Source organism: Urtica dioica, chromosome 8 (assembly GCF_054948205.1).
Source record: "Urtica dioica subsp. dioica isolate 48M chromosome 8, U.dioica_male_clone48M_v1_H2, whole genome shotgun sequence".
Taxonomy (NCBI): domain Eukaryota; kingdom Viridiplantae; phylum Streptophyta; class Magnoliopsida; order Rosales; family Urticaceae; genus Urtica; species Urtica dioica.
Window position 1 is genome coordinate 10,163,134 of NC_142763.1, and position 17,496 is coordinate 10,180,629.

At 39.3% G+C, this 17,496-nt stretch overlaps 3 protein-coding genes and 1 long non-coding RNA gene across 4 annotated transcripts in view; 3 read left to right on the forward strand and 1 right to left on the reverse strand.

Annotated features, from left to right (window-relative positions):
- CHIP (carboxyl terminus of HSC70-interacting protein) overlaps positions 1-17,496 on the forward strand; it is a 58,837-nt gene that overhangs the window by 39,609 nt on the left and 1,732 nt on the right. The window lies entirely within an intron of this gene.
- LOC149387945 (UV-B-induced protein At3g17800, chloroplastic-like) lies at positions 297-2,954 on the forward strand. The gene is made up of 2 exons (XM_089623895.1): positions 297-765; positions 1,844-2,954. Exons 1-2 carry the CDS (start codon positions 410-412, stop codon positions 2,631-2,633), a joined length of 1,146 nt encoding a protein of 381 aa, XP_089480021.1. The 5' UTR covers positions 297-409; the 3' UTR covers positions 2,634-2,954.
- LOC149387946 (chloroplast envelope quinone oxidoreductase homolog) lies at positions 13,478-15,974 on the forward strand. Its single transcript, XM_089623639.1, has 4 exons — positions 13,478-13,662; positions 13,770-13,911; positions 14,169-14,260; positions 15,008-15,974. The coding sequence occupies exons 1-4, from the start codon at positions 13,588-13,590 to the stop codon at positions 15,695-15,697; spliced, it is 999 nt and encodes a 332-aa protein (XP_089479765.1). The 5' UTR covers positions 13,478-13,587; the 3' UTR covers positions 15,698-15,974.
- LOC149387947 (uncharacterized) lies at positions 16,874-17,496 on the reverse strand. The gene is made up of 2 exons (XR_016300957.1): positions 17,375-17,496; positions 16,874-17,089 (listed from the first exon to the last, which is right to left on the reverse strand). It is a non-coding gene; the product is annotated as an uncharacterized LOC149387947 (long non-coding RNA).

The window sequence follows — 17,496 nt, forward strand, 5'->3', positions numbered from 1 at the left end:
TGCTAATCTTTACTTAGCATTGAAAATATCTGAAAACAATTGAATCTTGACCGTCCAATTTGATGAAAATGCAAAGTCAAACAAATGTACTCTAATTACCGTACTCTTGATGGTAGTGGAATTCAGCTCCCACGTTTTGAGTTTTGACTCTGGCTCCACTCAACATACAGGAGGATAGAATATACCAGATCTTATCCATTTAATATTCCATTAAAGCAAAGTGTATTAAATATATATCTTCTCTCTCTTTTTTTTTAAAGGATATTAAATATTATATATTACTAAATAGACTGATTTTTCTTCTTTATTTATATACAATAGACTGATTTTCCGTAACTTTCCGTCTTCACTCTCCAATCAGGAAGAATTTAATTTTTTTGATTTCTCCGATCAAAATCGCAAGCAGTTCATGGAAAACTGTCTCTCGCTCCAGAAAACCCTTGCGCTTCCGTCGGCAATTGATCATCGACGAAGCCTGAGAATCCGGCGCAAATTCGCCGTCGATCTCCGCAGAGCCGCCGCGAAGCCGAGCCGGCTGAGGGTGATCGCCGCCGCGGGAGCGAGGGATTGCGAGTTCAGCAGCTTGAACTCTCCGCTCGGACCAAGGACTCCGTCGGCTAGAGAACTCGTCGGAGTGTTGCAGAACCATCCACAGCTCTTCTACATCGCCGCCGCCGACGAGCTCAAGCGCCTCGCCGATGATCGCGACGCCGCTCGGGAGCGGATGACTCTCGGCGCTGGATCTCCAGAGGCTTCGCTTCATAGGTACTCTTTTTACTCCTAATCTTCTGTTTATATATAAAAATTTGTTATTGCGTCCAGTAATATGTTTGGTTTATTGATGATTTTACGTTTTAGATCATGGTTTATCGCTAATTTTTGCGCAATTTACGATGTGATATTTAACTATGTCATGTGATATGGCATGTGCGAGAGTGTTTTCGTTGACGAGATATTTGTTTCTTTATTAGAGGTCTAGGATTTTGACTTTCGAGTTGCTTTAAACTTTAAAGGAATAATAACGTGGTTTTCGTTTCTCTGATGGGTTGGTGTTTGGAAATACATTATCTGTCAAATTTAAGTCGCAGATAGTACTTAAAAAACCTCAGAATTCAGCGAATAGTTCCTACATGATAAAACTGTTTGATTCTGTTATTTTCAGTGCAAAATTGCAGTTAGAATTCGTTATTTTTGTGTTCGGAAATGTATGAAGAGCAATATGGTGTTTGGATTTGGAAAAAATTAAGTCCTCGTTTCATTGTTATAGCTGTGACTCGTGATACACAATCTGTAATTTGAACCTTACATGGCTCTGTAATGCATAGAATGTTCTGCTATGTTCAGTTACTCGGTGGCCGGTGCCTTCGGTTTCGTTGTTATGATTGATCAGAGAAGAAAAGAAAACCAATTTTCTTTTGTTTAAGACTTTGTTTCGTCGTATATCATAGTAATCTTCCAATGTTCGGTATTCAGGGTTTCTCCATTATGGATAAGTTTCACCATTGTAGCAACTTACTCTCTGGCTGTCCCCAATAAATCTGTCTTAGTTTGTGGTTTGATGCTGATTATCTTGACAGTTTGCCGATGATACACTGCGAGGACACTCTTCAGTCGAGTTTAATGATTAACCACAATGACTAACATCATCTTGCACAGACAATCCCTGCAAGGAAAATTTCCACCAGTGTGAAGTATCGCTTTGTGATGGGTTTACTACGGTAAACAGATAAGAGCCGATGAATCACTGGTTGAGTTCCTTGGTGGGCGCTAACGTTATGTCTGAAAAATAGTCATAAAACATTATCGCAATACTTCCGTCCTAATATGCTTCTGATTTTCCCAGGAGAATAGCACAGCTGAAAGAGAGTCAATGCCAGCTCGCCGCCGAAGACATCATGTACTTGCTGATCTTCTACAAGTTCTCCGAGATTCAAGTTCCTTTGGTCCCAAAACTGTCTCGGTGCATCTACAACGGAAGACTGGAGATTTGGCCTTCGAAGGACTGGGCTCTCGAGTCGCTCTTCAGCTTCGATGTTTTGGAGATCGTTAAGGAACATACTGCCGCGGTGATCGGGCTGAGAACAAATTCGAGCGTCACGGAGAACTGGGCTGTTACCTCGATTTCCAAGCCCGCTCTATCCCAAATATACGTGGCCTCGATCTTATATGGCTACTTTCTGAAATCTGCCCTTTTGAGACTCCAGCTAGAGCAATGCGCTAACTTGGATAGCCAAGATCTTCCGCTCAGGCAGAGGAAATCCCTTCAGCGCGGGATAAAAAATCTTCTGTTCGGCCACACCGGGAAGAACGTCCGATCTGGGTCCTCGCCGGTCGAAGCGTCAAGCGGCCAAGAAAAGAAACCCGAGAATCTGAAATGCTACGTGATGGGGTTCGATCCCGACACGCTCGAGCGGTGCGCGAAGCTAAAGTCTGAGGAAGCCACGAGGCTGATTGCGAGCCACAGCCTCGCGCTCTTCGGGGACGAGAATACCGGCTCAATCGACGCCGATGAAGTCATTTTGACATCTTTTTCGAGCCTCAAGAGGCTCGTACTAGAGGCTGTCGCGTTCGGGTCGTTTCTTTGGGATGCAGAGGAGTGCGTGAGCACTGTCTATAAGCTCAAGCAGAACTGAATTCTGGTGGAAGAAGAAGAAAAAAGACTCGCCTTTTTTGGTTTGTAAATAGGATTGCCTGGTTCTATATCTGTCTATAATATAGCATATAGTTTATATACCCTTCCCTGTTGACTCTTTAATATGCTAAAGTGTGGCGGGTGTTTTTTTCACTTTTTGTTTTTGTTTTGAAATGATGAACTACTTTGATACTTAGAAGCAAGTTAGAACAATAATAGTTTGGTTGATGATACGTATACTCTGAAAGAGCTTTACATATATCATCATATCTTTTCTATGAATTCTATGATAGAGAGGGTACCTCTTTTTGTTTTTTGTTTTTTGTTTTAAACAATGAACAACTTGGGTACTTAGAAGCAAGTTAGAACAATAATAGTTTGATTGATGATATGTATACTATGAAAGACCTTTACGTATATCATCAAATCTTATCTTGGAATTTAATGATAAGAGATCTTATTTTTGGCACTCTTCTTGACAAGTGCCAATTGCTTATTTTATAAGAAAATTGCAATTTATGTTGAAAACTCGTTACTGTACAATTAATTTTTGCTTACGTTCGTCTTCTGCGTTAACGTAGAAGGCCATTGTTGGTCTTCCTTGCACATTTGAGCTTCCCAGCAGCACTAATCATTTTTTTTTCTTCCTTGGGAGTGAATTCTTACATGGAGAATAAGGGTCTAAAATCCAATCACAGCTAATAAAATATGCCCTCGTCAAGTAACTCGACTCGAATTTAAGGATAAAAAAAAATTAAAAATTAAATTCTTCTGCTTATTTGTAGACAATTCAAAGTCAATGCAGGAAATCACTTTCACTTGAGCATGTTCGTAGAGAGTTCAAATTGACACCAAGATTTATATAATTATATTCAATGTCATTTAGTCCAGCAAATATTAATAATATTACTCGTCTCTATAATTTAATCTATATATACCTTGCGAGACCGATCAAAAGTCATGCATCCACTTAAATAGTTTCTTCATTCATCTCAAATAATATAAAATTTTAGTTCCCATCACCCAATTAAATTAATAATTATATAGATGTATTGAGTTTCTAAGAAACTTGATAATGCAACCACCATCGCCTAAAGTAAACCAACTATAATAAACAACTTAAACGGTTGCATTACGTGATTAATCGAGGAAAAGAAAAGAAAAAAAAAAACGATATTAATTTTTTTTGCCAATTGCTTAGAGACTTAAAACCCATTGAAAGTTCCACTACAATTTAAAAAATATATAAACATACCCATCTTAAGTTTATTGTCTCGCCTTCCTTGCCAAGTCTTCTTCTTCCCAATTTGTCATCTATCTGAAACCAGAAGAAGAAAAAAAATGCCAGTATTGCTCGTCAAAGTCGTCTTCATAGCCATAAGCAATGTTTCGTATTTTGTGTCGCGCTTTATATTCTCAGGCATAGCTTGTCTGTTGGTGATGCTGATCAAGGCGTTCAAAGTCCCCGGCGAGAACGCGAAAGGGCTGATGGAACACGTGGCAGAGGCTATCAAGGGTGTCCTCGAGTTCGTCGTCGGCGCGGCCGTGGATGCGATCTCGGCGGCGATCTCGACGTCGTTCGATCTCGTCAAGGACGGCGCGGCGGGGTCCGCTGTGCTCCTGGGGTCCACGCTGGCGGGACTCCTGGAGCAGACACGTGGCTCCCTGGAAGGGGTGTTCAAGGACTTGCCTGAGCTCGGCGAAGGTTTCAAAGACATGGTCACCACGATCGCCTACGATTTGATGAGTAATTATAAAGAGGCTCTCGCTTACTTTACTGAGAATGTCTGAGAGGCTTTTTTCTTCTTTTGTTTTTTTTTTTTAGTGTAATTTGCCTCGTAATTCACGTGTGTTATGTGTAGTGATTTCGGACTTAAAAAACTAGACATACTTAAAAAGTACTGTTCAGCCTATATTCTCATATCTAACCATAAGCATACGTGGTGTTCAATACATAATAGAAAGAACTTTAGAACATTTATGTCAATTCTAGTGTTCTCTTCTCTGTCCTGTTTCTATTTTTTATTTTTATTTTTTTTATAAGGAAGATTTGCTGCTAATGAAGATTGAACTCACATTCTCCACTTTGGAGTTGATAGTTGATGTGCAATTACCAATTAAGTTACGCTAAATATCACTATTTTTAGACATTATCATCTGTAGAATTAGCTGTTTTTAATACTTTTTTTTTTGTAGCTTATTGTTGAATTGTGTATTGGCTTACCATGTTTAGAAAGATTAACCAATTCTCTCTCTTTTTTTTTTCTTTTTCTTTTATTGATGATTGACTTCATAAGTGGATGTAACCACAAGTGACTACGGCAAAGTAGGTTTTAAGAGCTTTTCTAGTCGCTAAGGAAAACTTTTACTAGAGCGGAGTTAGTGAACACACAATAGGGATATTGTGTTCAATTCTCATCGACAACAAATGACCTTAAAAATATATATGAAGGAAAGACAATCAAGTAGGATTAAAATAGATATGGGTCCATTATCTTATATCTACCAATGAAGATGATTTATCGCGTTGAGGGTGCAACCTTTGTCGAGATGGTCCATGGAAGGGTACGAATCCTCGTGAGGGAGGAAGAATCTAATTGAGTTAGGGTTTGGATAGCTATCTCGTATGACGCTCTGTTTGTTGTTGTTTCTCTTCATCGTGATTTCGACTTGTGGATATTTGGCTTCCTCTCAGGCACGTCCAACTTTAGGCATCCAGGCCATCGACACTAAATAGACCTTGTGGATCTTGGAGTTGGACATACACCTTTGTAGAGGATAGCTTTACAATGGTGAGTTCTACAAGTCAAGCAAGGAAGAAGTTATAAGGTCTTGAATTCTCTAGGGTTCTGATCTTCCGGGAATTATTATTGTTGGTAGAGTCCATTTCTTTGTATGAGGCTTGTCTTCTTGAATACTTTCATTAGTGCACGAAAATATATTATTTTGTGCTTAACTATTAATATTTATCCACATTACCTTAGACCTAAATATTTTCTTGATTTTTAATTATAACCATTTTATTATAAAATATTATTTAGTATATTTTAATTCTACCGAGTAAATAGTTTGAATATAGGAAAATTGCCAAAAGTAGGACTAAATTAAGGCCAATTTTCATTTTCCTACTTTTTAAAAAAATTTATCAAACTAGGACCGATAAAAAAAAAAGTCAAATGAGAGATACACAAAATTCTACCTATTATACCATCATACTAATTTGGTACCTACAATCTTCCCCAATAAAATCTCTTATTTTTTCTTTTTCTTTCTATTTTTCCGCTCAGTCCATCGAGAAAAAGAATTTTTTTTTTTACTAATCCTAGTTTGGTATATTGTAAGATTAGGTGACGAAGAGAAGATGGGCCAAGGACACCAAACGGAGAAGCCCATATGCAAGTTATTCGATCTCATTTTGTGGTATGTCCTTAATAATACTTTGTTTATGCCTTGCTTTAGGTTGAATTTTGGACACCTTATTGTACCTTAGCTTTCTTCAGACGCTCATGGTAATGAAATATTGACAAGGCAAATATACATGGTAAAAAAAACATGGAATGAGAACCTAACTAATTTATTCTTACAGTGCACTAATCGTCAGCCCATATTTAGACATGGAACTAAAATAAAGCAAGGAACTATGACTCTTTATTTCACTCGATTTGGCACTGAAATTAAAAGACACGACACAAAAATTCTATACAAGTTTTTTTTTTTTTGGCAGATGTTGAGCCTAGGATGCCTTTTTTTTTGTTTTATTTTAGGATGACCTCAAAGGCATATAATATATTTGGATGACCTTTACGATGAGTTCATAGACGGTCTCCTTCATATCACTTACATATCGAAAAATTTCACAAAATAGAAAAACTCAAATTCCATTATAGTATTCATTAATAGACTCGATATTTTTACTTTATCCGAAATTGACTTTTGGCCAACTTTTAGATCAAAATACTCCTAGCATTAATATAGTCTCTCATTCAATATGATTTATTGACGCACTGATATTCCCCGGTTCTTTGCTCCTCTCCCTCTCCCTGAAAAAGATAACAAATCTAAAGAGGACGTCCTTCGTTCGAACAAAAGAACCAACAGAAAATAGAACAAGAGAACCTAATTAGTAATTGTTTATATTCAAATCACTATGGACAAGAAGTAATTGTTGTTTCTTCTTGTTTAGTTGTTAACTAGAGGGAAAAAAAAAAACATGGACGTCAACGGATCGTCCAGCATTGTCAGTTGTCTAAGCGTCATTTAATGTCGTCTAGCCATCTCCGATGTGTATTGAGAAGCGCAAGTTAGAGGCATACATGGTATTTGAATTTGAATCAATTCAAGTGTTAAATTTTTATTTTATTTTAAAGGCAAAAGAGTAAAAAAAAATCTATTGTGGATAAAATTTTAATAATGAATCTATTAATGAATTACCACTCTACTTGTTCTAGTTTGTGAAATTTCTCCACATATATACCACGTTCATGCTATCTTTTGATTTCCATTCATCACGTCTAATACGACACCCGTGAAAAACCTCAAGCCAAAGTGGTAAATTAAAACCACTGTATCTCATTCGGCTTAGGGCGGGCCCAGGGCCGGCTTAATACATTTCGGGGCCTAAAGCGAACGTTCTAAATAGGGCTTTTTTAGTAAAAAAAAAAAAAAAAAAAAAACCAACTTCTTCTCTTCTTTTTTTTTTTCTTAATTTTATCATACTACAATATTGATAATTTTTATTAGAAGTGTATATAATTATTCTTTATTTATATTAAAAATTAAGTCAAACCAACAATTGTTGACAATATACAACAATCAGAAACAAAAAGTACACAAAATTAATGTCTAATTGATATTTATGAGGCAAACAACATAAATAATACAGAGTAGAAACAAAGACAATAAATAAACAAAGAGAAATACAAATGATAGCAGACTTCTTTATACTTTATTTGCAATCAAAAGAAACATAATTTGAAGAATATATATATATATATATATATATATATATATATATCATTTATAATTTGCATGTTTATAATTTGAAGGGTAATGCATCGTTTAATAGTATGTGTCTGTGCATGACTTTATTAAAAGAATGGGAAAGAAAAAAAAACAGTAAGAAAAAAAAAAGTGTAGTTTAATGTTTGGGGAATGATCTCAAAAAAAAAAAAATGTTTGGGGAATAATAATTTTTTTTTTTTACTATAAAGTAGGCCCATTAAAAATGACTCAATAAATTAAGTGGTATTTGCATCTTATGTCACAAATTGGCAATTCAATTGCAAATAAGTCACACGCAAAAATTTTAGAAAGTTTTAGAGGAAGATGAAGTGGTTTTTAATAAGGTATTGTAAGAATTCAGAAGACATGAAATAACTAATAAAAAGATTAAATGATTAAAGAAAGTAATTTGAAATTTGCACATGTTACACGAATGTAAATACGTGACACAAATGCAATTTTGACAACTTTGTGATACAAATGCAAAAACCCGACGAATTTGTGACATTGACGCAAATTCTAATAGTGATCAGTGGGCCTATGTAACATGTGTAACATGTATAAATGTGAAGCAAAAAACAGCACATACCCGAAAAAAAAAAGGAAAACGTAAGATGATATATATTTTTACATTGTATACTGTTAAGTTGTCAAGTACGAGTCTTCCTGAATTATGAGGCCTAAAGCCAATGCTTTATCTCCCTCGTGGTTGAGCCGGGCATGCGGGCCGACCTAGAATTTCTGTTTTAGAATAATTTGTATTATAAATTTACTTTAAACTCAACACATATTCAATTTAGCCTCTTCTATTATTCTTTAAAAAAAAATTAACGGTAAGTTTTTTAACATATGCTACATTTGATTTATGACTACGCGCCTAAGGTCGATGTCATGTGTGACGTGGCGGCTTTGACACCTTTTCAACGCGTATGTGAAATGGCATCATGTCTAGATACTTGCCAAGAGTCGCAAATCGTGATTTTCTCGTCTAATTTTCGTCAAGCCTAAAATCCTGCCACGTTTCGCTGCGCGGAGATAAGTTTTTGAGAGAAGAGACCTTGAGAGAAAACCTTCTCAGATCTGATTTTATTGAATTTGGTTTTCGTTACTAGATCATTACAGACATGTAGATATTTATACAGCTTTGACTATCTTTTAACAACTTTGACTAGCCTCTAACTAACTCCCACTAACAGGTACATTCTTTGCTGACTCAGCTGCCAGCTGTGCAGTCGACGTGGCTCCCTTCAATACTCTAACAGCCCCCCTCAAGTGAGGCGGGATTTCTTCTATGCCGAGCTTGTCTTTGAGTTTGAGGAAGCGAGTCACTGAAAGCCCTTTCGTCAACACATCAGCCGTCTGATCAGTTGTTGGCACATACCGTATCTCCAGCCTCTTCTCCACCACCATATCTCTCACGAAATGAAGATCAATTTCCACATGCTTTGTTCTTGCATGAAAGACTGGATTAGCAGCCATAGCAACAGCTCCTATGTTATCGCACCATATAACCGGCATATGTTGCAGCTTGATCTGTAACTCTCCAAGCAATGATTTTATCCACTGAATTTCTGCTGCTGCATGAGCTAGCGACCGATAGCCTCGGTGCTGGAGCGCGATACCACCTGTTGCTTTCTTGAACTCCAAGAAATCAAACAGCCAGCCAAAAACACACAATAGGCACTAGTAGACCTTCTATCATCCAGGTTGCTTGCCCAATCCGCATCAGCAAAGCTTGTGAGCATGAGATGTTTGGTCGGCTTGAAAGTGAGACCTTGAGTTATTGTCCCTTTGAGATACCTTAAAACTCTCTTGCAGGCCATCCAATGATCTATTGACGGACTCTGAGAATATTGGCTCAGCCGATTTACCATGTAGGCAATATCAGGCCTAGTCATCGTGAGGTATTGCAGCGCACCAATCACACTCCTGTACAATGTTGGATTCTCCATTACTTCCCCCCCTTTGGACAGAGTCTGATTGGGAGCAGACGGACTCGAACACGCCTTAGCATCGATCATGTTGAGTTTGCGCAAGAGATCTGCGACGTACTTGGACTGACAGAGATACAGCCCCGTCGCATCACGATGAGCCTCAATGCCAAGAAAATAGTGTAAAGACCCTAACCGCTTCAGGGCAAACTGAGCATTCAAGTCACCAATGAGTGTGGCAATAACTCCGGCAGCGTTGCCGGTGACAAGAATGTCGTCAACATATACTAGAACCAGGATGTAGACCCCAGCCTTGGCATAAATGAACATAGACGTGTCCGAGCGAGACCCAACAAATCCCCAAGCAAGAAGAGCTACCCTCAAGCGCTCAAACCAGGCACGCGGAGCCTGTTTCAGCCCATAAAGGGCTTTGTGGAGCTTGCAAATGTGGGTTGGACGCGTCGAGTCTGAAAAACCATCCGGCTGATGCATATAAACATCCTCAGTCAAGACTCCATTGAGAAATGCGTTATTCACATCAAGTTGTTGCACATCCCAATTGTTGAACACGGCCAACGTGAGGACAAGTCTGATGGTACACGGCTTAACCACCGGGCTGAAAGTCTCTGTGAAATCCACACCGGGGGTTTGAGAGTACCCTTTGGCTACGAGACGAGCCTTGTAACGCTGAACCGATCCATTTGCATTATATTTGACCTTAAATACCCACTTGTTTCCAATGACATGAAGTTGAGGGTCAAATGGAACCAAGGACCAGGTCTTGTTAACTTTCAACGCCGAAAGCTCATCACGCATAGCTTGAGTCCAGAGAGGATCGACCAAGGCCTGAGCTGCAGTAACAGGTTCAACAGGGCCGGGTTCTATGGCCAGAGGATATCTGGAGATGTTGAAGATTTTTGGTTTTGAGATTCCGGATTTTGACCGTGTAGTCATGGGATGAGAGGATAAGATAGGGGGTGGTGGACTGGGAGAGAGAGACACATCTGTATTTGGTAGTGGGGTAGGAAGAGGTGATGGAGACGAGGTTGTGGGACCAGGTATTGGAGACAAGTTTTGTTGGTTGTGTACAGATAAGGGAGATTAAACATGTACCTGAGTATGAGTGGTGGGGCTCGGCAACGACCCATCTCCATCAGCATGAGAAGAACACCCGTTGTCACGCTCACTAGAGGACAAATGAGCAGGACAAAAAGCAAAATAGGGTAGGATAGTTGGGGAGTGAACAGAGACAGGGTTGGTGAGCTCAGGAAATAGAGAAGAGTAGGGAAAAGAATTTTCATTGAAGATAGCATTTCGTGTGATGTATACTCTTCCAGATGGATGCAGACACTTATACCCCTTGTGTAGAGGACTATAACCTATAAACACACAGTGAGCAGACCGAAATTCAAGCTTATTTTGGTTATAGGGACGCAAATGTGGAAACACACTACACCCAAAGACTTTCAAAAAATTGTAGTCTGGAATCTTTTTGTAAAGAGTTTGAAAAGGGCTGTTGTTTTTTAGTACAGGGGTGGGTAGGGAATTTATAACGAATGTGGCAGAAGAGAAGGCATCCCACCACAGTGAGAGTGGGAGTTTGGCTTGAGCAAGCATTGAGAGCCCAAGCTCAACAATGTGCCTATGTTTTCGCTCAGCACGGCCATTTTGAGCATGAACATGAGGACATGGGTGACGGAAAGAAATTCCATGCTCGGTCAAGAAAGGTGTAAATGACCTAAACTCTCCACCCCAATCACTTTGAACAGAACATATGTTTGTGGCTAGTGATTTTTCTGCAAATTTTTTGAAATTTTTGAAGACAGTTAAGGCCTCAGATTTAAGTTTCAAGGGATAGATCCAAGTGAATCTAGAATAATCATCTATAAAGTGAATATAATATCGATAGCCATGAGTAGAAAGACAAGGTGAGGGTCCCCATAAATCTGTGTGAATCAATTGCAACGGTTTTGTAGCTCTAGACTGAGACAAAGAGAATGGCAATGAATGTGATTTACCATACTGACAGGCTTTACAAAAAGAGTCTATATTGGTTGTAGAGCAAGACACATTACATTTTGACAAAACCTGACTTACAACCTTATTCGAAGCATGACAAAGACGCCTATGCCAAGTGTGCCAAATATCAGACAAAGAATTTGTAAAACATCCAGGTACATATCCAGACAAATTGACACTGGTTGTATTTGACTCAATACTAGACAATTGTTCAACAGAGAATGGAGAAATGACTAAGGCAGACTGATTGGGAGTGATTTGACCGGAACTGAGCGGTTGTGACAACGAGTATAATCCATTCTCAAGCCTCCCTTGGAGAAGAGCCTGCCCTGTGCACTTGTCCTTCACCACACAATAATCAGAGTGAAATTCAACAAAGACACCATTATCAGAGGTAAGTTTTGAGATACTGACTAGGTTCTTTTTTATTTGTGGTACTCTGAGAACATTGTTTAGTCTGATATGTTTGGTAGTGTTCGATGGCAGGATAGTTGAACCAGTGTGAGTAATGTTCAAGGAATTACCATCGCCAACCATGAGTTTCTCTTGGCCGGTGTACTGTGAGTTGAGATGCAGCTTTTCCAGGTCTGACGTGACGTGATTTGTGGCACCTGAGTCGGCATACCATGACGGATCCATCACAGTTTCAGGTCCAGCAAAGAACGCGGTCTTGTTGAATGGTTGAGTCTGAGTTGGCGGCGCCGGAGCAGCTTGAAAGGACTCATCCATTCTGTGCCAGCAGGCTATGGCAACATGACCTTGTTTACCACAGATCTGGCAGGTAGGTCTCGAGTTCGTGCCTCTACCACCGTTGAATCGACCGCTACGTCCTCCTCTTCCACGAGAACGACCTCTACCTCTAGAGTCACTGAATCTGGTGTCACCGCGAGCATCGGAGTAGTTCACCATAGCATTTTGAACCTCAGTTGTGACTGAGGTGTTCATTTGTTCGATTCGAGTCTCTTGTGAAAGACACATCGCAAGAACTTCTTGCACTGACAGATCTATGCCTTGTTCCTCACAGCTTTGCAGCTTGTTGCTCACCATAGCCACCACGACGTCATATTCTGATGGTAAGCCCATCAGAATCGACGAAATTAGGTCATCATCTGTGATCTCGTGTCCTGCTAAGAAAATCGAATCTGCTATCGCCTCCATTTTAGCAAAGAAATCAGAAATTGACATATTTCCTTTCTTTGTCGATTGGAGTTGAATTCTTAGCGGCATGAGTCTGGCTTTCGATCGAACTGCAAAACGCCTTTCAAGTGCGATCCACAAGCCATGAGAAGTTCGAATTCGTGTTACCGATCGAAGAATGGTGGTGGAGAGAGAGGAGAGGAGCCAGCTGAGTAGAAGCTGATCTTCTCTGTTCCATTGGTCGAAATCGGGATTTCGATTTTTGACGGTCGTACCTTCGCCATTGACGACCTCGGTGAACTCTTGAGGACAGGACTTCGTTCCGAACACCATAGCTTGAAGGTTGTGACCTATCACAGCTGGAAGAACTTGACTCCTCCAGATCGAGTAATTATCTCTGTCTAGCTTCACAGAAATCGCCGAGTTCAGCGTAGGCGCGAAGTGAGGAATAGGAATTTGTTGCAGGATCTGTGATGGCGAGGAAGAAGAATCTTCAGTCGCCATTAAAATCGCTCTGATACCAAGATAAGTTTTTGAGAGAAGAGACCTTGAGAGAAAACCTTCTCAGATCTGATTTTATTGAATTTGGTTTTCGTTACTAGATCATTACAGACATGTAGATATTTATACAGCTTTGACTATCTTTTAACAACTTTGACTAGCCTCTAACTAACTCCCACTAACAGGTACATTCTTTGCTGACTCAGCTGCCAGCTGTGCAGTCGACTTGGCTCCCTTCAATACTCTAACACGCGGAATATTTTCAGACCGACATATATAATATATATCCAGATTTCTCATTTTCATTTATCGCTTTCACGCTTTTCAAAATTCTTCTTTCCCCAACTCTCTCTCTCTGTCTGGTTTATGGCAGCCATGGCTGGCAAGCTCATGCACGCCGTTCAATACGAAGGCTACGGCGGTGGAGCTTCAGGCTTGAAGGTAATTTTCACTTGCGATGTTGATCAATTGCTCTTCTAAATGTATAATTAGACCGATTGATTTGTGTACTGAGTCGATCGTTTGTGTGATTGTGAATTTATCTTTAGCATGTGGAAGTTCCTGTTCCGGCGCCGAAGAAAGACGAGGTTCTGTTGAAAATGGAAGCTGTTTCGATTAATCCTGTCGACTGGAAAGTTCAGAAAGGAGTGATCAGGCCGATTTACCCACGCAGATTTCCTCATATTCCTTGTAATTCACTCTGCTTTTATCTTTTTGCTCTTGTGGAACTTTTTAGGTTTACCTCTTTTAGATATATGAAGCCTCTTCACGGCGAGCAAGATTTCAATGACGGATTGGATTAATCAAGAACATCATTTAGTCAGTCCAATACTAGGCTTTGAATTTGAAATTGATGAGATCTTGAAATCATAAAATTAATTAATGGTATTATGTAAAGTAAATGGTTTCCTTTTGGGCTGATGATCTCTCAATGTATATCGGAGCAGGTACTGACGTGGCTGGAGAAGTTGTGGAGGTTGGTCGAGGAGTGAAGAAATTCAAAGCCGGCGACAAAGTTGTAGCTTATTCTGGCATTGGGGTAAGTATCAGATTTTACAAACCAACAGTGCAAGATTCTTGTTTTTGAAGCATCTTGACTAAGATACAATCAAGAAGAAGTAATGTTTTTTTCCCGTCAAACAAGATCAAGTAATTGACCCTATCGAACTTTTAACACTTAGTAGATTGGAACCAAAAAAACTATTGAAACGATGAAATAAATTATGTATGCATTGCACACACAGACATATACATATATAGCTTTCTGAGATTGAAAGAAATAAATTATGTATAATTGCTAATCATGTTGTCCATGCATGAGCATACCCACCCCTATCGAGATATGGGATTAAATCACGTGGAACTTTCTTTAAAAAAACGTAGTTAATTTTTTTTTAATATATTGAAGACGTGGTCAATGGATAAAAAATCACTACACGCCCAATTGAAAACATAACATTTTCTAAAAATATAAAATCATTTAACTTCTATTAGTGTTGTTAGGGTTATATTAAAAATTAAAGTAGTTCTTTTTATATAAAATAATAAAGTTAATATGACTTGGCAAATACGTTTAGGTAGCTTAGGTGAAAGACTTCATTAAAAAGTTTAATATTTTTATACTAAAAAATGTTTTAGAATCAATAGTTCTTAGACTATTTTGCTAAATAAAAAATGTTGCTCCCATAATAGTCAGGACTATCTACGTTAATCTTGGGAAGTATTATCTTCCTTCCTCTGTTCACTCATACCAAAACATAGGATAAAAACAATTGCTATGTATCAGAATGGGGGCGGATTCGCTGAGTTCGTGGTTGCCAGCGAGAGCCTGACGGCCGCTCTGCCACCGGAAGTCTCGGCGGCCGAAGCCGCCAGCTTGCCCGTGGCCGCCCTGACAGCCCTCCAATGCCTCACCCAAGCCGCCGGAATCACTCTCGATGGGACCGGCGAGCAGAAGAACGTCCTCGTCACCGCGGCCTCCGGCGGGGTCGGCCACTATGCGGTCCAGCTGGCGAAGCTTGGGAACGTCCACGTCACCGCCACGTGCGGGGCCCGCAATGCCGAGTTCGTCCGAGGCCTGGGAGCCGACGAGGTCCTCGACTACAAGACCCCCGAGGGGCAAGCCCTGAAGAGCCCGTCGGGGAAGAAGTACGACGCTGTGGTCCACTGCGCCTCGGGAATCCCGTGGTCGGTTTTCGAGCCGAACCTTGGGAAGAATGGGATTGTCATTGACATCACTCCCGGGCCCACCGCGCTGCTGACTTCGGCCCTGAAGAAGCTGACTTTCTCGGCGAAGCGGTTGGTCCCGCTCCTGATGAGCCCCAAGGCCGAGAACTTGGAGTTCCTCGTGGGTTTGATCAAGGAAGGGAAGCTTAAGACGGTGATCGACTCGAGGTACCCGCTGGCCAAAGCCGAGGAGGCTTGGGCGAAGAGCATCGACGGTCATGCCACCGGGAAGATTGTTGTAGAGAATTAGTCCTTGTTGGTTTTTTGGGGAGTTTGTTGTGTGTAATAATGCAGGTCCAAAAAAAAAAACTTTTTGTTTGGTTCATATCATAATACGAGGGCTTGCTGAAGTGTAAATATGGTATGTAATCTGAAACTCACGGTCTCCACTTTGGAGTTGATATGCAATTACCAATTAAGTTATGCTAAATATCACTATTTTTAGACATTATCATCTGTTAATACAAAAAAAGAAAAGAAAAGAAAAGATGTTCAGAAAGATTAACCAATTCTCTTTTTATTTTTTATTTTTCTTTTATTGATGATTGATTTCATAAGTGGATGTAACCACAAGTGACTACGGCAAAGTAGGTTTTAAGACCTTTTTTAGTCGCTAAGGAAAACTTCTAATAGAGCGGAGTTAGTGAACACACAATAAGGAAGTCGTGTTCAATTCTCATCGGCAACAAATGACCTTAAAAATATATGTGAAAGAAAGAAAATCAAGTAGGATTAAAATAGATAGGTGTCCATTATCTCATATCTACCAATGAAGATGATTTATCGCGTTGAGGGTGCAACCTTTGTCGAGATGGTCCATGGAAGGATACGAATCCTCGTGAGAGAGGAAGAATGTAATTGAGTTAGGGTTTGGATAGCTATCTCGTATGACGCTCTGTTTGTTGCTGTTTCTCTTCATCATGATTTTCGACTTGTGGATATTTGGCTTCCTCTCATGCGCGTCCAACTTTAGCCATTTACGTGTGTAATAGGAGTGGTTCCTTGATTTTGCAGTTTGCATTTGATCGTAGCTTACACACAATGTCAAATGGGCGGAAAATAAGTTGGCTACTACTATCACTTTTTACCAGTGAATAAAAAAATGGTTAATTTCTAAATATTAACCAAACGTTAGTTAAAATACAATTTCAACTTATCAAAACGGCTATATAGGTGGTACATAGGATAGCCTAATGGTAATTCCACACCACCTCCTGTGTGGAGGTCGTGGGTTCAATACTCACTGCAGCAAAGCTGCCTTAAAAAAAAACGGCTATATAGCCACAATTGCAATGATAATTTGGACTTTTAGGCTAAAAGTGGTGGCTAATTTCTAAATATATTAATCAAATGTTAGCTAAAATGAAATTTCCACGTTTTATAATGGCTATACACCATTTCCATAATAATTTAGACTTGAGGTTAATGAGACAAGAAAAAGGACTTTGAAGAAAATTTGGGAAAAAGTATGTGTAACAGCACATTACATCATGCAAATTTACACTGTAGGTGTTTCGTTACATAATAAATTAATGCCGAAACTTCATTCGCATTTCCTCTTTGTATAAGTGCCACAAAAGACCCTTATTAACAAGAAGGAGCCGATGGTGACGGAGATGTCGGAGGCTTCAAGTCTTCATACCTATTTAGCATTACAAAATAACTTGTTAACATCTTAGAGACATTTTTTTTAAGGACAGCTTTGCTGTCAGTGAGGATCATTTAATATACATTCAGGGTATAAATATACAAAAGACCCTTATTAACAAGAGTATGACCATATCATATATATATATATATATATATATAAATATATATATATATATATATATATATATATATATATATATATATATATAACGTGAAAACCTATTCCACAGAGACATTTTGTTTAGAAATAATAATAATAATAACAATGAGTTCTCACATGGTATAAGGTGAGAGGGGTCTTGGTTGTGGCTCGGTTTGAGTCTCTTTGTCAACCTTTGTGGCGAGGCTGTTCACGATTACATCATTGATGGCAATAAACAAAATTGGCGTACCAATTAG

Bases quoted from the DNA above. Each gene is read 5' to 3' on its own strand.
- LOC149387946 (XM_089623639.1), top strand. From the start codon at position 13,588: ATGGCAGCCATGGCTGGCAAGCTCATGCACGCCGTTCAATACGAAGGC. The intron at 13,663-13,769 runs GTAATTTTCACT...ATTTATCTTTAG, and splicing joins GTGGAGCTTCAGGCTTGAAG to CATGTGGAAGTTCCTGTTCC. The intron at 13,912-14,168 runs GTAATTCACTCT...ATATCGGAGCAG, and splicing joins CAGATTTCCTCATATTCCTT to GTACTGACGTGGCTGGAGAA.
- LOC149387945 (XM_089623895.1), top strand. From the start codon at position 410: ATGGAAAACTGTCTCTCGCTCCAGAAAACCCTTGCGCTTCCGTCGGCA. The intron at 766-1,843 runs GTACTCTTTTTA...TGATTTTCCCAG, and splicing joins CCAGAGGCTTCGCTTCATAG to GAGAATAGCACAGCTGAAAG.